We start from the raw sequence: 18484 nt of genomic DNA, 5'->3' as shown, positions 1-18484 counted from the left end.
GCCTGTGCTTAGGGGATGTGGTAAGTGCACATCATCACCAACCAGTGTCACCATTGGGAGCCCAGGCAAAGAGTAGCTGCTGCTGGAGCCTGTGGCTGAACCCTCACATGGCTGCCTGTGCAAACACCAGCAACCTGCTGCCTGCACTGCGCTGCCTGCAGTGCTCATCAGATTTCTGCACCATTCTAGTTGATTAGCATTAAGTTTCATTTAGAATCATAGAGTCATTTTGCTTGGAAAAGACTTTTAAGATCACAGAGTCCAACCATCAACCCAACACTGCCAAGTCCACCCCTAAGCCATGTCCCTAAGAACCTCATCTTCATGAAACATTTAATCTGTTAACCCCACGTTTGAAGACCATATCATTCAAAGTACAGCAGTCAGGAGAAAATACTTGGAAATACAACAAAGATAGCAGGACACTTGTGCGCGGTCCCCGTGGCATTCGCATTCATCCCGTTAAACTGAATAATTTCTGGTGCCCACAGAGGTCGGTGAGCCTGCAGCCCTGAGACTGTGATGAGAACACAATACGTCTGTGTGTGATTTCCCGTTCTAATTACACCCTTTTGTCAGCAAAAGGGATGACATTCACACTGCCACTTTTCAGCCCCTTATGCTGCGCTGTGCTGGTGGCAGCACGAGGTGACTTTTGTCCTTGCTGGAGGGGACCTGAGGCTTTCCTGGGGACACCCTGGGTATGGCCCAGCCCCAGGGTGTCTGGGCTGCTCTCCGGGTGTTGCCATCGGGCACTGCAGCCCCTATGGGTCCTGTTCAGAGCCCCCTGGCTGTGGTGACTCTGCTAGCAGTTCAGCAGCTGCCTCCTGCCCAACTCTCTGCTGGTCATGGCTCCTCCTGCCACAATGCAATTGGTGTTCATATTTACCCCAATATGGCTTAATTTCCAACTCAACCAAGCAGGGCTATGGCAGAGGCTTTTTTTGGGCTCTACCTTGCTTTCCAGCTTCTCTGCCGTCTGCCTGAGCTCGCTGCACGCCTGCTCGGATTTTTCCAGCTTCCTTCTCAACGCCGCCAGCTCCTCCTAGGGAAGATTGGAAAGAAAAAAAAGCACATGCAGAGCTCCAGCACCCTCAATTTATATATGAAAATCTTGTTTTCTGTTAAAAATAAATGGGAGAGACATAACCGCCTTATTAATAAAATTTACCAGGCAACTCTGAAGGCTGCTCACTGCAAATTGCTGGGACTACATCTCCTGACATGAATTCCGTCAGAGGGGCTGTCAGCTTTGCTGTGCACACAGAGCACACAGCCCAGCATCTGAATTTGCTCGGGGAGCGTTGCTGGGGCCCTGGCAGGCTATCAGAGAGCCGTGCAAAGGCACCTTGTTTTCTGTGATTCTTTTTCAGGCAGCCTGACTGCAGGGGCAGACAGAGCCGCTCGGCGCCGCCGTGTCCTGCTTTGATGTCCAATACGGAGCAGAAACAGAACGTGCAGAGTTGTGATAAAAACAGAGGTTAACGGGCGATGGGGCCTGACAGATCCCAGGTGGGTTTGGAGAGAGAAACAGAGGCTTGGGCAGCTTTTATTTCACCTGAACCAGCCTGAAAGCATCTTGTTAAACCCTCACTAAGGCAAGAGGAGGAGCAGGACACCAATAAAGACACACTAAGAATTCAGTGCAAGTCTCAGAGATGTGGAGGGCTGAAAGGCGCCTTTCCTGGGTCAGCAACAGCCCATTAACATTTCCCATCACCAGCAGCGGCTCGGATGGAAGCCAGAACAGGTACGGTCCTGTATCAAGGATGCATCTGGCTGCCCACCGTCTTGTCATCCCACAGACTGATGTGGGGAACCTGTCCCCAAGGGGCTCAGCTCAGTGGACCCAGCCCCAGAGCTCACAGGGGAACAGGGGACACTAGGACAGCTGCAGCCCTGGGACAGGGCTTCGGCTATGGGGACACACTGCATTTGCTATTGTCCCTGTAAGGAAGAAGGAGAGTTATTTCTCCCTCCACAGCGCTGCAAAATACATTACTTGGGGAAAAAAAATGCAGTGCTAAGAAAAGATGATGAATTCTGAATGGTCAGAAGAATATCCCTGCCCTGGCAGAAGTGACTGCTAATCTGACCAACACATCAGGAAGAGTCCCTCAAACGTTCTGTCCTGTCCCATCCCACCCCACCCCATCCCATCCCACACACTTCTTTAGCACGGAGCTGCTCCTCCGCAAGGCTGACGCTGAGCAGGGGCCGCACACGGCTCAGCAGCTGCCACCATGGCCAGTTTCTGATGGCCTGGAACACCACGATGTTCTTCTGGATGCAGCGGACGGCAAGGCGCTGGATCTGCAGGGAGACATGGTGGCCGTGGAGCAGCCTGCTCTGCTCACAGAGCTGTGATTTGGATGCTCTGGGCCGTATCACAGCAGCACCGAGCTGATGCTTTGGTGAGTACAGTGTACCCACAACCCGCAGGGTCAATACCTTCAGCCTCTTGAACTTCTGGCGGCTGAGGAAGCCCTTGCAAGCAGCCTGGAGCAGGATCATCTTCTGGGCTATCAGCTTGTCACGCTGCTTCTCCAGCCTGGAGATGACCCCCGGCTTCAAGAAAACCTGACAGCAAGGAACAGAGGTTACACCCCCCCAGACAGGGTCTGGCACCAAGAGCCCTACAGCAGTTCTAACTGTACATACACACACACAGAGGTAACAGCAACAGTGCCAGTTCACAGTAGGAAAAATAAAATTTACCATGTCTTTTTCTTTACCTGAACTTGTCAGAAACACCTCATAAATGATAGAGATTTGCTGATGCCATCAAATTTAGCCCAGTATCGATATCTCAGAGTGAAAGACACCTCTCAGTCATCACCTGGCGAACTTCTCGGGATATGGAACCAACCGCTCCGAAATATTGAGCGCCATTTGCATAATACAGCTTTAATAAAAACTGAATTACACTTGTGAAGCCGGTGGCGAACTTAAAGAGCTGCATTTTAAAGATGCCAAATTGAATCAAAGAACAATTCCAAGGAAACTCACTTTCTTGAGATAATGCTATGATTGCTCCACCACCTATTTGATTGTCTCATTAATGTCTGTATTAACTTCACAAGCCAGCGAGTTTTAGAAGCTAGTACAAAATCAATGCTCAAAGCGATGGCAAAACTAACTCTATAACAAGATGTGACTGGAGCTTCTATCGCGCTATTGATTAAGTACAAGGGTTTCATAGAAGAGATAATTGCAAACTGCACTGTGCAGGATAAAAGAAAGTTATTTTGCTCCACAGAACCATTTCATGAATTCTTTCTTTATAGACTCCAAGAGCTGAAGGAAAGCACGCATGCAAAATTAATTTTTCTTTGAGATTATTGCATTTAAGTTCAAATGTTGTTGCTGCAAGAACTCCTGCAGCTGCCCAGTTCAGCAGAGCATTAACCCCAGCCCACCAAAACCACACACTGCCCAAATTCCTTTTATACTCTCATCAGATATCAAAAGTCATCCGGAACTTGAAAGCCAGGAGGGGACAGATTTTTATAACCAGATACACAGTTTACATAGGGTAACATTTTTAGGTGCGAATTAGGAGCCTTCTGCTTTGATTTTTGGTGAGATTTGTTTTCGCAGCCTGCTGGGTGCTGTGGGGAGCAGCGGTTTTCCCTGCGGTTTGGGCAGTTTTGGGCAGTGCCCGGTGCAGGGCTGGCTGTGCCATGTGCACCGGGAGCACCAGGGAGCTCAGACCAGAGCCGCGGTACCTGGCTGCGTCCGATGGCAATGCTCTTCTTCTCCAGATCCAGCGCCTGGAAGAGCTCCTCGATTGCCTGTGGAGAAGGAGCATGTCACTCCGAGAACATTACACCCCGGCACGAGGCTACTGAAATGGGGCACAGAGACCCCCAGGCCTTATGGGAAGGCAAGAAGAGCCCATCCCAGCCAGGGTCCAGCTGTACCGCAGGCTCTTGGCACTGCCCTCCTGCCTGGCTTGCCAACAGCTCAGCCCATGCAGACAAAGGAAGAGGGAAAAGTGCTGATTCCCCCACCAAGCCTGCCAGCACAGGGCTGAGCACTCACAGGGAGCCAAGCAGGAGATTAGTCCTGAGCTGTACGGGAAGTCTGAACTCAATTACTCTGAGCTTTAGACCAACACACAAACATAACAGCCAGATATCCTGCACACTTGCCCAGGGCAGCAAACACTATCTGGACAAATGGATGGTTTGAAAAGCCCAGAGCTACAGAAATCATGACAAAAATCCTTCGCTAATACTTCACTTCATACAACAGCCTCCAGCCGTCTCACATGTTTCCTCCACAAAGGACAAAACCCACGTGAAAAATATTTCGGCAGGCACCAGGAGCACCTCACTGCAGCAGAAACGCAGCCCTGGTCCTCACCAGCAGCCGGACACGCAGTGGGGCGAGGAGGATGGAGCAGGGGAGTACATGGGGACACGGATCCTCACGGGGGACAATTCCACCCCATGCACAATAGTGAGGTGTGCGGCCGCAGGGTCTGTCCTTGCTGCCCCGTTGCCCGCACTGCGGACATGTATCCATGTATCCCCAGTGCTCCAGCGGCCGAGGCAATGCCGCTGCGCGGGAATCAGACTCCAGCCAACAAACCCACATGGCAACAAGCTCCGGGGAGGATGGGATTTTACAAATCCCCTGCTTACACGCAGCTGACGAGAGACCCTCTGCCTCCTCGCCACATTTAATAACAATATTGACCTTTGCTGACTGTCAAACTTGTCTTATTAAATCCCAAGGTCTTAACTGAATTTGCAGACACTGCCTGGCAGTTTGCACAACAGAGCACGTGCCCATGTTTAATTCATCTCCTCTCGGCTCTTCCCGGCTCTCGGTGTTCCTCGGCTCCCTAACAGCCTGTTCCAGAGGCAGGGGCACTTCTCCCCAGTTTTTGCTACAAATTTATTATGAAACAAATAAAACTGGCAAATCGCTGCCTTCATTCCTGAGCTCCTTTGACTTTCAGGCTTTGTGAGACAATCCAAGAAGCCACTCTGGGTGCTGTTTGACAGGTGCCTCAAGTGATGCTTTATGGTGATGCTCCACTGGGTCCCTGGGAATGCTGCCTGGCTTGTCCTCAGCCAGTTGTTTTTTGGGGGACCCAGGGCAAGAAAAGGGGTGCTGCTACAGCAGGCCAGAGCAATGCATGGATCCCGCCCTGCGCACAAGTCTCCAGTCCCACAGTTCGTGCCCTGTACAGCAAAACAAGACCTTCCAGGCATGCAGTCAGAGCACCAAGGACCGAGGCACAGCCCTCAGCAAGAAGGATTTTCCATGCCTTTTCCTCTTGAGTATCAAAAAGAAGCAATAACAGACTTAATTTCCAGGCTGATTTCTCAAAGTCCTCTCCACGGTGCAATAAGGTTGGCAAATGCAGCCCACACCAGGCATGTTTACTGCCTTTGCAAAAACTGTCCTCAGGGAGAGGAACTCCAGAATGAACTGAGCACAGCTGCTGTGCCAGGAGCTGCTGTGCAGGCTGCTGGGGACCCACGTCCCCCCGCGTTCAGGTGCATGTGGGACAGGTGAAGAGAAGCAGGATGAAAAGCCAGCCCTGCAACCCAGCGCTGCACCCGCTGCCAGATCCCTCCTGATCCAGGGAGCTCCCACTGCCCAGAGCTCAACGTACAGGCTGATCTCACAGACCCCAAACACCATCACCGCTTCTCCGCAGCGCTGCAAACGCTGGTGTGCTGCCCTGAGCCTTGCTGAACGCGGACGCACCTTGCTCTCGTCCGGCACCTCATAGGCAGATGTGTGCTTCTTCATGACATCTGGAGCAAGGACCTGGAAGCGCCGTCGGAACTGAGTGAGGAGTAGGCGATCTGCATAACCTGGGGACAGACAGACATAGCTGGGGCTGCGCCAGCCCAGGGGCACATGGCTTGTACCAAAATATCAGGGAGGGAAATGGCAGTGGGGATCAGGGAAGCTGCCCCACACTTCATGTCATGTAGGAGATTCCTCTGGTTCTCCCACACAGGTCCCTCTCCCCTGCCATAAACTGTGACCACGGTCAGTGCAGGTCCAGCCTGATGCATGATGCTCCAAGGGAAGCATGGGGGAACCTCACTGGAGCTGTGTGCCCAGCAGCACTGCCTGCTATGGGCAGGAGCAGGGCCAGGAGCCCCTGCAAAACCAGCAATAAAGACCCAGGAGCATTCTGAAGTGGGGCTGGCAAGAGGGAGATGATGAGGAAAAGCGTGGAAGGGCCAAGCCAGCAGCAGGCAGCACCAGCACAGCACACGGCACATGGTAGCAGCTGAGGTCGGGCGTACCGATGCGGTGCAGGCGCAGGGCGTCCAGGAGCTGTGTCCCCTCCAGCTGGGCTCGCAGCGTCGGCACGTCCAGCCGTGGGGCTGCATCGGGCGGTGGGGGGGACACTGGCCCCTCTGTCCCCGGTCCTGGGACGAGGCAGTGGACAAAGTGCAACCGGGACCGTCGAAGCAGGTTGGTGAGCGCATCCTGCCAGGCAAGCAGAGGTCAGCAGGGACAGAGGGGACAAAGGGGCAGCACACAGTGGTGGTGGGAAACATTCCCCATGTCCCCGCTGCAGGGTGTCTGAGCAGGTACAGCAGTCACCCCCAGAGCTCTCAGAGCTCAGATGTGTGTTAGGAACAGCTTTGATCAGAGATGAGCCTGAGGGGCCAGTCACAGATTCTCAGCAGGACCCTTCTTCCTGATGCCCCATGTTTTTGGTTGATGGGCTACAAAATATTACCAAGGTGGAGGGTTGCTGTGTGGAGGTTTGTTGGGGACAGCCAGGACCACAGCATGGGCTGACTGGGAGTCTATGGAGACTGAGTCTCGTCTCCTCGGGAGAGTTTCGGCACCTAATTACGGCTGAGCTCAGCAGGAGTTTGGCACGGTCCCAGCACAGAGAGCTGGTCCATTCGTCCCAGCGCTTAAGAGGATTAAGGGCAGCTGAGCAAGGTGTGTGTGTAATCTGCTTTACGGTTTGTTTGCCTGGGATGCTTTCCCCAAGCGACAGCAGCACTGGGGAGGCTCATGGTCACCCATGGCCAGAGCAGCATCCCAGGCCAAGAGCCCTGCGGGACACAGAGCCACAATGGCGAGCCCAGGGGAAGGTGCCTGTGGGGAATGCGGGTCCCCTCGCTAAGGGGCAGTGTGTCTAAGGCAGGGTCTGAGTGTGGGGTCAGGATACGCCGTGCTGCAAACACCCTGACCTGCACCCAAGAGGGTTCCAATGTCCCGGCGCCCACACTCACCGCCTGCAGCTTGAGCTGTGCACACACCGACCTCTTCCTCACGGCGGCGAAGCTGCTGGCGAAGGTTTTCCTGAGGCAGGCGTTGCGGTGCAAGGCGGCCTGGGAGCGTCCCTCCAGCCCCCCCACGGCGCGGCAGCCCAGCGGCACCCGTGACCGCACCAGCTCCTGCAAGGCGGTTCTGTGGGGACAGCAATGGGACGGGGCTGCAGCGAGGAACCTCCGCAGCCCAGCACCTGAATTTGGCATCGGTGCTGTCACAGGGCACCCAGCCATGGAGCAGAACAGGGTGCTGGGACACCCCCTACCCTTCCGCCCCTCTCTGATTCGAGCACCGAGCTGGTCACCACTATGGAAACTGAAGTCCAGCACAAAATGAGCTGGGAGTGTTTAAGCAGAGGTTAAAATCATCCCGTGTGCTGAGACATCTGCAGCAGCTTGATTACATTTCAATTCCAATTTAGTTTACAAGGTTCCTCGATGAGGTGGGGAAAACCTGAGCGGTCACTGCACAGGGAGATGCCCTCAGCCAGTGATGTGTCACAGCCCCGACCCACATCGAATGCCTGACCCCGTAGCATGGTGGACCTGAGGACATACCAGGGTCCTCCCTGTGTCCCCCGTTGCCCACACCTGCAGGAAGGGCCCCCTCAGATGTCCACGGCCGGGACATGCTGACAGCAGAACCCACCAGCTCTGACAGAACACTGCTCACGGCAGCACCGATCACCCGTTCGCTCCAGAGCTGCTGCGATCACAATGTGTACATCTGGTTGTCAGTCAGCCCGCGGGCTCCATGGCTGGAAGTCCAATCACTTGACATCCACTCCCCCCGCTTCACTAAAATCTGCAGATTCCCACAAAGCCGGGCTGAAAGCTGGGGGGTTTTCCAGCTTTCTTACAGGTTTTTTCCCCAGGCAGAGCTGGACTTTGCCGATGCAATGCTGGTGTCGGCTGGTTGCTCTCGGGCTGCCCTGCAGATGGGATCCACTCCAGATCCCACCCCCTCCTTGCCCACCCAAGGCCGGATCAGCACCGTTCCCCGGGCTGTGCACTGGGCAGGGGATCAGGCAGGGTGCCCTGGCAGCCAGTGACAAGGCCACTGCCTACCCTGGCTGGCCTCGGCCAGGCTGTGGGTCCTCTCCTCCCCATTGGGATGCCTTACAACCCTGTGCCTTCCCCACCACCAACCACCTCTGGGAGCTGCGGCAGGTTTGCAATCTCCAGCTGGAGCAACACGGCTCACGGTGGGATCCCAAACCACTCTCAGGGGCACAGGGAGCACCAAGGCCATAGCACACGCCCCTTGTACTTACACCTTGGACTGCTGCAGCACCTGGATGGCATTTTCTGCTGAGAGGTTGAGCTTGGCTTTGCTGAGCCAGCCCGTGAGGTCGTAGCGCACAGGGTCCGTGCCCAGCTGGTGGCAGATCTCAAAGTTCAGCGCCTGCTCACACCTCCGCATGTAGCTGTCCCCTGTGACAGTACCCCGGAAGAAAAGCCCAGGGAGAGATTTAATTTGCTGCATCATTTCCCAAAGTTCCAAAGCTGAATGGCGATGCCAAAGGGCAGGCAGCTGAGCTGAGCCGGACTTACCCTCCTGATCAGGTCCCTTCGCGGTGAAGTAGGAGCAGAGGCGGTTGAAGGCAGCGCTGTCCCCAGAGCCTGGGACCAGCACCTCCTCGTCCAGGATCCAGAGCAGCCCCTTGCGATCGGCACCCGGGCTGCCAGGCAGCACCGGCGGCTGTGGGGGAAGATGGGCTTTGGTCATGGGCACCACCACCTCTGCTCAACCATGTCCCCTGCCTAGAGCAGCATCAAGAATCCCTCCTGGCCTGGGCCAGCTCTGGACATCAGCCGTGACACCTCCACAGTCACACGGTGTCCCCAGGGGACCGGTCACCCAGCTCTGCAGCCAGGCTGGGAGGAGTTCTCAGGGCACAGGGTTTGACTGGGAAGGGTGCTTGTATTTTAAAAAGCCAAAAAAGGTCTTGGTTGATGCTGTGCCCTCCCCTACAACACCTTGGGCTGCTCTGTCCAAAACACAGGACGAGGTCCCACTCTGCCCCTGAAATCCTCACCCGTCTGAGCACAAGGATGCTCCAAGCACGGCCAGAGCAAGGAGCTGCCATGGGGACGATTTACCTGGGAGCAGCTCAGGTCGATGATGGACAGCGTGGCCAGTGGCGAGCGCTCTGGAAGATCAAAAGACACCTCAACATTTTCCTGGAAAACATTATTTAAAAGCTCACTTCAGTCACGGTCTGGCATCTGAAAGCCAGGAGGAGATCTGTTTGCATTGTGGGGAGGAGGATGGTGCAAAGATCCAGTGCTGATGGAGCAGCAACCAGAGACGCCTCTGTCGCGTCGCGGAGTCAGGGCCACGTCTGCAGGGACCACTGTGCCAAACAGCTCCTGCAGTGCTTTGGGGATGTCAGACAAGCTGCATAAATCACAGATATGATAATAACCGAAGACTTATTGAGGAAGCACCAAGAAAACAATGAATTATTAAATTTGCACCTTGCAGGCACTGTTTCCCAGCACGGCTCCTGCTTACATGTGAATCAGGGATGCTCAGCAAGAGCCAGAGCTGTGATGTCTGTCCACGTTAACAGGGATGCAGGTTTGCAGCCCGAGCATGCAGGTGGAGCAGAAAGCAGCAGTGGAGCCTGAATTTCTTCCTACCCAGGACACGTGCCATCATCACCCCCACGTGTGACCCAGCTCTGGGAGGAAATGGGTCACAGGGGCTCAGGCTCACAGATAAATTCAGTGCCCCAGAGCAGCCGTCCTTAGCCAGGACTAAGCCAAGGCACAGCCAGTCTGCCAAGCCTGCTGCCATTTCAAGCTCGGCTAGTAACTGCATTTTCATCTCTAGTGAAGAGCACATATGCACTTATTTGGTGCAAGTGATGTGTGAATATTAAGCCATGGGAATTCGATGGTTTTCCCAGGGCTACAAGTATTAAGGTAACTTCTGCAGGCCTATAAATTCATCTCTGCTTGTAGATTTTTTCAGCAGCTTATTTCTGCAATAATTCATCATTTTCCTTTCCATTCTCTACTATTCATCAGTTGAGGAAAAATTCAGCTGCAGCAACAGAAGGGCACGAAGCCTCCTGAGCTGAACAAGCATGTCCAAAGAGGTGCCCAGACATCCTGGCATCTCCAGGACATCCGAAATACCCAAGAGGATCCACGACTGGGGCAGTGGGGGGAAGAGTCCCAGCTCAAGGCTATTGCTCCGTGCAGACCCCTCATTTCTGGAACACCCTCTCAGTCCAAGCTACCGAGTGTGTTCGGTCACACCACGGGCAGAGCACAGGGACCTGCTGGGTCACAGGCAGCCCCATCGCTGGGTCCTGGGAAGCTCCTCACCTCTCGGTACCTCTCCATTTCCAAAATGAAGGTTTTCTCATAGAAGAGAGCCTGCAGCCGCTCGTGCACATAGTTGTGGCAGAGCTCTTCAAAGGTGGCCGCTCGCTCGGCCCGGTGGTGCCGCGGGTTGTGGAAGCCCGGAGTGTCCACCACGGCAATGGAGGCCATGGAGAGGTGCTGGGAGGAGAAAGACCTGGGGAAAGAGTCCCAACACATCACAGGGTTGTACCCATGATGTGCCTCAGCTCTGCTCTCAGAGGTGACACTGCCTCCTCCCCACAACATGCATGTCCCCGGCTGGGCACTGTCCCCACAGCAGCGACCAGCCCAGCATTGCCCGTTCCCCCCATCCCAGTGTCTGCAGTCAGGGAGCATCCACACACCGTGGCACATCCCTCTGCTTGTCCCTTTTGCTTCACCCACCTCTGCTTTGCTCTACTCAAGTTGAGCATCTCATCCCAGCCAAGCTGCTCCTGGCCTGGCCTAAGAAACACATCACGGTGGGGTGGGACGAGATGCCACCCATCCTGTGCTTGGCCCCATCCTGGCATGCTAGTTATTTCCAGTACTACATCTTCACCCAAAAGTGTTAAGTTTGATGGACCAGTTGATTTGAAAACTGGCTAAATTGGCACATGATGCCAACATGAATGACAAGGTGAGTCTCCAAAGCTGCGGCTGCTGGGCTGTGCTGTGCCGTCTGCTGCGTTTCTGCAGGAAAAGCTGCTGATGTTCAGCTTCTGTGGAAACCTCTAATGGGAACCGTAGCCCCAAACACCTGTGATCTCAGGAGCAGACATCAAGGGGCTTCTTGGAAGAAGCAGAGATGTTTGCTTCCTAAAATGTTGCTTGTGGCCATTTCAGGTATTTCAGATAAGGACAGCAGGGGAGTCTCACCCTGAGAAGCCTCTGGGATTGTTTTCAATGCATATTTCAGAAACAGCCATCGCGTTGTGCTGCTTTGCCGGCTGTGGTGCTGCCCCTTCCCCAGCATCCTCTTGCTTTGTAGGGATGAAAGGAGAAGCATTTCTCCTTCATCGCACAGGGCACCAAGGATGCTGGCACTTCCACAATAGCATAGGGTTGATTAAAGAAACAACAGTATATTTAGGAACTGCTTGCAGATTTTCATAGCAGCACCCTCCTGCAGCCAGATTTGAAAAGATTCACATTTACCCTCAGCTCACTGAAGAAAATGGCATTTTCATGGCTGTACTGAAACATGACTCTTCATCTGGATCATTGTTTCATTGGCTTATTTGCTTTGGTGGGCTGGTGTGGAAAATAAAGCCAGGCAAAATGAAGCTGCCCTTAAAGGGAAGAGGAGAGCCAGGACACATCCCAAGTTAATGCTGTTATTCAAGAGAATCAACAACATTTTGCTCTCTGTCAGCCCTCCGAGTACCATCAGCAATTTCCCTTTGGAGCGTGGTTGCTAGGAATTACAATAAGAATATTCTGCAGGTTAAATAACTGCAGGTTAAAATAAACCTGCAGCAACAACACAGAGTATTTTTGGGCACCAGCTTTTATGTGGATGCTGACTCCAAGAAACTGAATTGCACATCAGAATGGAGAAAATGGAATGGTTTGGGGACCTGATCCTTACCCTGTGTTAAATTACTCCATTTAACAGAGTAGGTAATTTCAGATTTACATCACCTGAAGACAGAGGTACACCAGACCACAGGGGACGTCCCTCACGTCCCTCCCATCCTGGCTCTCCAGATGGAATAAGCAGAGGGAGGACAAGCCATGGGGCAGGGGAAGGCACCGCCTGCTCGGCTGTACCAGCACCGGGACGCAGCCGCAGCCTCCCAGGGCTCCTTGGCAGCTGCTCTCGTGCCAAACCCGCTCACTCGTGACACCTCAATCCCCTCCTTTGTCCCCAGGCCAACACCCCGTAGAAGGTCCCAAGTGCCAGCGTGCTCTCCCAGACGGAGATTTTCATATCATTCTTTCTGCAGCAGCTGCCTGCTCTGTGCCTCTCCACAGAGGCTCCTCTCCAGCAGCCCCCCAGGAAGGAGACATCACCCCAGACACCCCAGCAGCTCCATACCTGTTGATCAGCGAGACAACGGCAGCAAACAGCTCTTCATAGAGACCTGCAGCCATCCCCTCCACGCACTCCACGCCTGTCAGCTTTGGCCCTGGCACAGCAGAGAAGAGCAAACAGAGCTGTGGGAATTATATCCAGCCTGGCTCAGCCCAGAGGAGCAGAGCGGGAGCAGGGGGTTCCCTCACTTGTGAGCAGGCGAACCTGCACAGCTCACGGTATTGCTCCTGGTGAACAGGCAGCGCAGAGCCACCTGCTGCCTTCCGCTCCTCTAGAGCCTCTTCCCTACTGTGTATCTAAGAAATAACACTATTGCCATGTCAAAGGCCAGCTCTACAAGTTCTTGCTTTTATCAGAATAACTTGCAGGGCCCTGGTTGTAATTCTGTCACCGAGGATGAGCTGGGTGTAGAAATGCTGTCCTTAAAGTCGGGTGACATCTCACACCCCCTCACCACCTGCATGCTGGATGTGCTTCCATTAATTAGATCCATACATTAACTTGAGGTTTATAGCCCGGGTCTCTGCAGCACAATGCTGGCACAGTTCCACTTGCAGGCACAGGGGAAGGATGCCCACCCTGTTGCCCTCCTGGTCTGAGGGTTTTCCACCCTTTTCTACCGAGAGCTCTCACATCACTTATCTGCCCGGGTCATATTCTGAATTCCCCTGACCTTCATGTGTAACAAGGAGTGACAGGCAGGGCCAGCCGCAGTGACAAAGCAGTCGATAATTAATTAATATGAACATACTTAAAGGGACCCCACTGCTTGAAGAGCAAAAGGCTCAGTGCCTCTCCTGGCAGCACGCCCTCCAGAACAGCACAGAGCTCGGCACTTCCCCATAACCCATAAAAAAAGCAGACGCAGCCCCTGGTACCTGCCGGGCTCTCCTCCGGCGGGGGCAGCCCCCGGCCCCGCACCGTCACCTGCGCCAGGATCTGCTTCAGGTGGTGCTTGAAGACGGCGGTGCTGAGCTCCTCCAGGTCACAGCCCAGCACCTCGGCCGCCGTGCTGGCACACTCGAACTTCATGAACTGCTTCCTGCCAACTGGAGAAGGGGACACAGGGGACAAAGGGCTCAGGAGGAGCCAGCCCGAGCAGAGCCGGGGGCCAGGGTCAGCCCTGCAGGCAAACTGCCCTGCCCACTCCCACGTGCAACCCCCCAAAAACTAAAATGAAACAGAATCAAACAGAATCAAATCAAATCAAATCAGTCTGCTACTTGTGGGGTGTGGTGGAGAGGCAGGGGGTTGACACCGCACAAGTGCACCCCAGTTTCTCTCCATCTCCCCAGGAAGGACTGCTGGACCAGCCCTTTCCTCACATCCCTATGGGCACATTCAGACCAGGCTCTGCCCTTGCAGACCCAACTCTGAGCAACAACCTTGAGGCTCAGTGCTGGGAAATGCCCTTTGGGCAAAGAGCCAGTCTGGCAAAGCAGGCAGGAGCTGTGCGGGGGGCAGGGAGGGGACCACTGGTCCCCAGCAGCACCGGGGTACTTGGCTGAGAGGATGCAAACCAGCTCTAAACCAGCCCACAAGGAGAGTCTGAGCATCACTTCACTGCCCGTCTGTGCAGTATCAACAACTGAACGGAAAAGCTTTTTTCTTCTCCAAGTCCCTCCGCCTGCACCTGCCATCCCTGCTCCTCGGGGACATCTCCCGGGGCTCCCTCTCACACCGGCCCTGCTATCGGTGGCCACCTGGCTCCTGCGGTGTGCGGGACATGGGGCTGCTCACCCTGCACACACTCCTGTTAACGGCAGCTGCCAGGATTTTCTCAGTTTTGCATGATGCTTATCATATTAAAGGCTGTCTGCCTTGAGAGAAGTTGACAGATTTGTCCCTTGGGCAATCATTTAGCATAAGAGGACCTTATTTTTTTATTTAGTTAGAAGACAGTTCAAAACTTTAAGGAACTCAAACCAATGCTTTTGAACCTATTTTCCCTGCTCTAGTGCTCCACAGGTGCTCAGAGCATCCCACCTGCCCAGTGCGACGAGCAGAGATGCTCCAAGGAGTTGCATTGAGGCAATTTAGAGCATTTCAGGAACAAGGACCACGCCACGCACTCAGGTTGCTGCTGCTGCCAGTGCAGCATCAGTAACATTGTGCATCCCAACAGCTCCAGTGGAGCAAACCAGCAGAAGAGTTTATGGAAACCATATGAACCAACCCCTCCAAACCCCAGCTCATCACTCCCAGCCCCAGCAGCGTTTGCTGTCCAGTCAGCTCAAAAGCCACGTTCCTCCCAGCACTGTCAGCAAACAGGGCTGGCACGTGTTACCTACGTCCAGAAATAGAAATTCCAGCTTAATGGTTAAAATCAATAGGGAAGCAATCTGCAGAATAAATCCTTTTACAGATCCGGGAAGGGAAGGTGCTGCGGAGGCAAAAGCTGGGGGGGGCAGCTTCACAGCACATCTACGAGAGCCATGCCCCCTTTCCCCTCCCCTTTGATCTTCTCCCATTATTTTTTATTCTGACTGAAGGAGTCCAACATCAAGGGCTGTGGTGGAGCAAACAGAGGAATTGCCTCAAAAATCCTGCTTTGATTTATTTTTGTTTTCACTTGTTTTTGTCTGATCTGGCTGGATAGAGGCTGATTCCCATCAAACAGAAGATCTTTGCATGCTGTGGCATGCTGGGGAGAGGTGGGTTACAGAGCCAGGGCTGCACAGACCTGCCCCCTGACTCGGGCTCCCATAGCCAGCATCCCAAATCAGACGCTCCGGCATCCCAAATCAGTCCCTCCAGCATCCTAAAACAGCCCCTTCAGCATCCCAAATCAGCCGCTCCAGCATCCCAAATCAGTCGCTCCAGCATCCCTCACCAACCACTCCAGCATCCCCAGGACAAGCAAGGGCTCCACTCAGCCCAACCTGCCGCAGCACACACTCTCCCCAGCAGAGCAATTGCAAGTGGGGAAACGATCCAAGCCCCCGCACTGCTCCAGCGTGGTAGATGTCCCGCTGCTCCAAGCAGAGGGATGCAGGTCCACATTTCACACCTCCACAAAACCAAATCACCACTGTCTGACCAGCACAGGGTGTGGGAGGCTGGTGTGACACTGCCCTACGTGCCGGTACCCCTGACACACTCCTTATCCCATCAGTGCTCCCCAAATTGCACCCTCACAGTGAACAGCTGCTGTGTGCTGAGTCAGCGAGTCTGGGGGCATGGCTGCTCCTGCAAATGCTGCTGTGCCCGTGGCTTTGCCCAGCTGCAATCTGCCCGCCCCGCAGCCCCCCGGGAGTGCCTGGGCACCATTTCACACTTCATAAAATATGAACAGCGGCAGCGGTGTGCAACCTCCTGGGTGCAATGCGACCGCTGTAAAACACACTAGCTTTAACTCATAAACGATAATTACTTCGGCCCATTTAATATTTAAGAGAAGCGATAGGAAAATACAGGGTCAGCACCAGCTTCATCTTGCTCGCATGCCCACAAGCGCTGCCCGGGCAGCGGCTGAGTTTCTATCTTCTGTTTCAATTTGAGAAGTGTGGGGAGCAGTAGGGATGACTGGGGGAACTGGACCCCAACCTCGTCCCCATCCCAGCCCCTGCCCAGCCTGTGCTGGTGTCTGCGAGCTGCCAGGACAGGGCACTCAGCATCGCCGTGAATCCCCTCTCTGTGCAAGCCGCAGCCCAGTTCACCTGCCTTCTCGAGCGCCCAGGTTGTGCAGGGCACACCTTGCCAGCCTGCCCTCTTTCTTCCACTTAGTTTGTCATTAAAACGCTTGTACTGCTAATGGTACAAATAAAAAACCACATTTGTTCGTCTTTATTACCCTGGGAGGGAACAGGGAGAGAGAGGAGGCCCCTTCTGCCTTGAACGGGTAATTTATTTGTCCTGCACTAAATTCTCCAGTCTATTCTCTGTTGACCCACTGCCTGATGTATGACATATTAAAGCCTATATATAACAATGGGAAGAGCTGTGTAATAGCATGATTAAAGAAATCTGCCATTCTGGCTGCATTTTCCCAACTGTTTGTAATAAAGATGTCAGAGTGTTGAACAGATAGTGCCGTAACTCGGCATGCGGGGAGACAGCCTGCCCTGCCCGGGGGCTATGGGGGGTCATAAAAACATCAACATCAGCAGGAACCCCCGAGCCAGCCCCCCCAGTCCCCAGCAGCAGCAACCGGGCTCCAGCCTGGACTCCGGCTGTTCCCAGTGCTTTCTGCTCCTGCTGAACCAAAACCCAGCCCCTAGAGCCCGTGTCACCTTGGTTTAGGTTCTTTTCCATGAAGCCATCAGGCTTCACCGGGGAGAACTATTGCTCCTGAAGGCTGCAACTCAAGGAGCACAGAAAGCCACCATCCTACAGAAAATGAACCTGGCAAAATCAGCCGTGCTTCCTTCTACAGCAAGAAAACCTGGTGCTGAAGAGCAGAAGGCTTTAACAGAGAGAGAAAAATTGGCAAGACTGAGAGGCCAGCCCTAATGCAATCCTTTCCAAGAATCATTTAGATGAAGGATGCAGGAAAGCAGAGGAGCACTTCCCAGCAGGAGCGACGTGCTTTTGCTCACCCGCAGCACAGAGCGACAGCAAAGCTGGTGATTTAAGCACACCCGAGGACATCGCTGGGCACAGCCCCGGGACATGCTCTGCAAAGGGAAAGCAAAGCTAAAACCAGGGCAGACGCTCCTGCGCTGGTCCTGCTCCTTCCTCTTCACCTTTGGCGCCAGCACAGTCATCACAGCCAGGGAACACGGCACCACGAACACGAGCAGCAATGCCAGATTTCCTTGCAAACCCACGTCCTCTGTGTTTCCAGGAATCCCGGGGAAAGGAGCGGCTGCAGCGAAAAACTGCAAAGGCTTGCACTCCGGTACCCAAAAGCTTTTCAAGAGCGAGCTGCCAGGAGAGGAACGATCAGCACGTGGGTTTGCGATGGTGCTTTATGCAATTTACTGCTCACCCCCCCGCCACCCCATGCTCCTGCCCCACTCGCAGCCCACACGGTACGGCAGCCCCATTGCCCACTGAGCTGCAGCCGCCCCGGCAATTTGTCCTGTGCAATAGTGACCACCCCATGGACAGGTGTGTATGTCACAGAAGGGAAACTCTGGCGCAGTGCTAATTACAGATACACTGTTCCCTGCTCCTTTTAGCAACAGGCAGCAATAAAAAAAAAGAGGGTAAATCTGGGCACCAAGGTAGGGTACAACTACAAAGGAAGTGTCATTTCCACATCAATCGAGGAAAGGTCAATACATCTCCGAGGCTGTAGAACAGGAGCAATAATGCAGGTTTAAGGTTTTTTTCTCAGCTCTGGCGGAAAAGTAATAAGTCACCCAAGTCTGCTCCTGGTTGACATCCACGCTCAGGAAGCTGCATAATTAATGCCCACTGGATCCTGCCAGGTGCTCTCCCTCTGACAGTTTGATGGACGGCCCACTGCTGTCCTTGGCTAAATGGCTCCAGCCCTTCGGGAAACTTTCCATTCCATGGAGTTAAACGGGTGTTTGAGAAGGTTTCATCCCACTGCTCCTGCCTGCAGAGCCACGGCACCGTGCACCTGCACGGGGAACCCTGCTCTCTCCTGCTCCCCCCAGCATGACCCCAGCCCAGCTCACAAACCGCTCAGTGCCTCAGTTTCCCAAACAGGGCTGTTGACCCTCCTGCCTCCCACGGGCACGATGCTGCAGCGCTGGGGTTGAACGGGACCCAGTTGGAGCACCACAGGCACTCACTCCCTGCTACGTGCTGAGGCTCTTCCACATCGGACCCCAAAATGTGCTCTGAGTGCCCCCATCCCTCTGCCATCAGGGATGCTGCTGCAGGAGATGATCCCCATCCTGAGGGG

At 54.2% G+C, this 18484-nt stretch overlaps 1 protein-coding gene across 1 annotated transcript in view; it reads right to left on the bottom strand.

Moving 5' to 3' along the window:
* MYO18B (myosin XVIIIB) overlaps positions 1–18484 on the bottom strand; it is a 63238-nt gene that overhangs the window by 31797 nt on the left and 12957 nt on the right. The window contains exons 13-25 of the mRNA XM_071816180.1: positions 13545–13715; positions 12670–12760; positions 10611–10803; positions 9375–9455; positions 8826–8973; positions 8546–8705; positions 7233–7410; positions 6282–6468; positions 5728–5837; positions 3729–3794; positions 2452–2580; positions 2170–2313; positions 956–1045 (exon numbers count right to left, since the gene is read on the bottom strand). Of these exons, the coding sequence (XP_071672281.1) occupies positions 956–1045; positions 2170–2313; positions 2452–2580; positions 3729–3794; positions 5728–5837; positions 6282–6468; positions 7233–7410; positions 8546–8705; positions 8826–8973; positions 9375–9455; positions 10611–10803; positions 12670–12760; positions 13545–13715 (1748 nt within the window). The remainder of the gene's footprint in view (positions 1–955; positions 1046–2169; positions 2314–2451; positions 2581–3728; positions 3795–5727; positions 5838–6281; positions 6469–7232; positions 7411–8545; positions 8706–8825; positions 8974–9374; positions 9456–10610; positions 10804–12669; positions 12761–13544; positions 13716–18484) is intronic.

This window comes from Patagioenas fasciata, chromosome 17, assembly GCF_037038585.1.
Source record: "Patagioenas fasciata isolate bPatFas1 chromosome 17, bPatFas1.hap1, whole genome shotgun sequence".
NCBI lineage: Eukaryota > Metazoa > Chordata > Aves > Columbiformes > Columbidae > Patagioenas > Patagioenas fasciata.
This window is presented reverse-complemented; position numbering and strand designations above follow the sequence as displayed.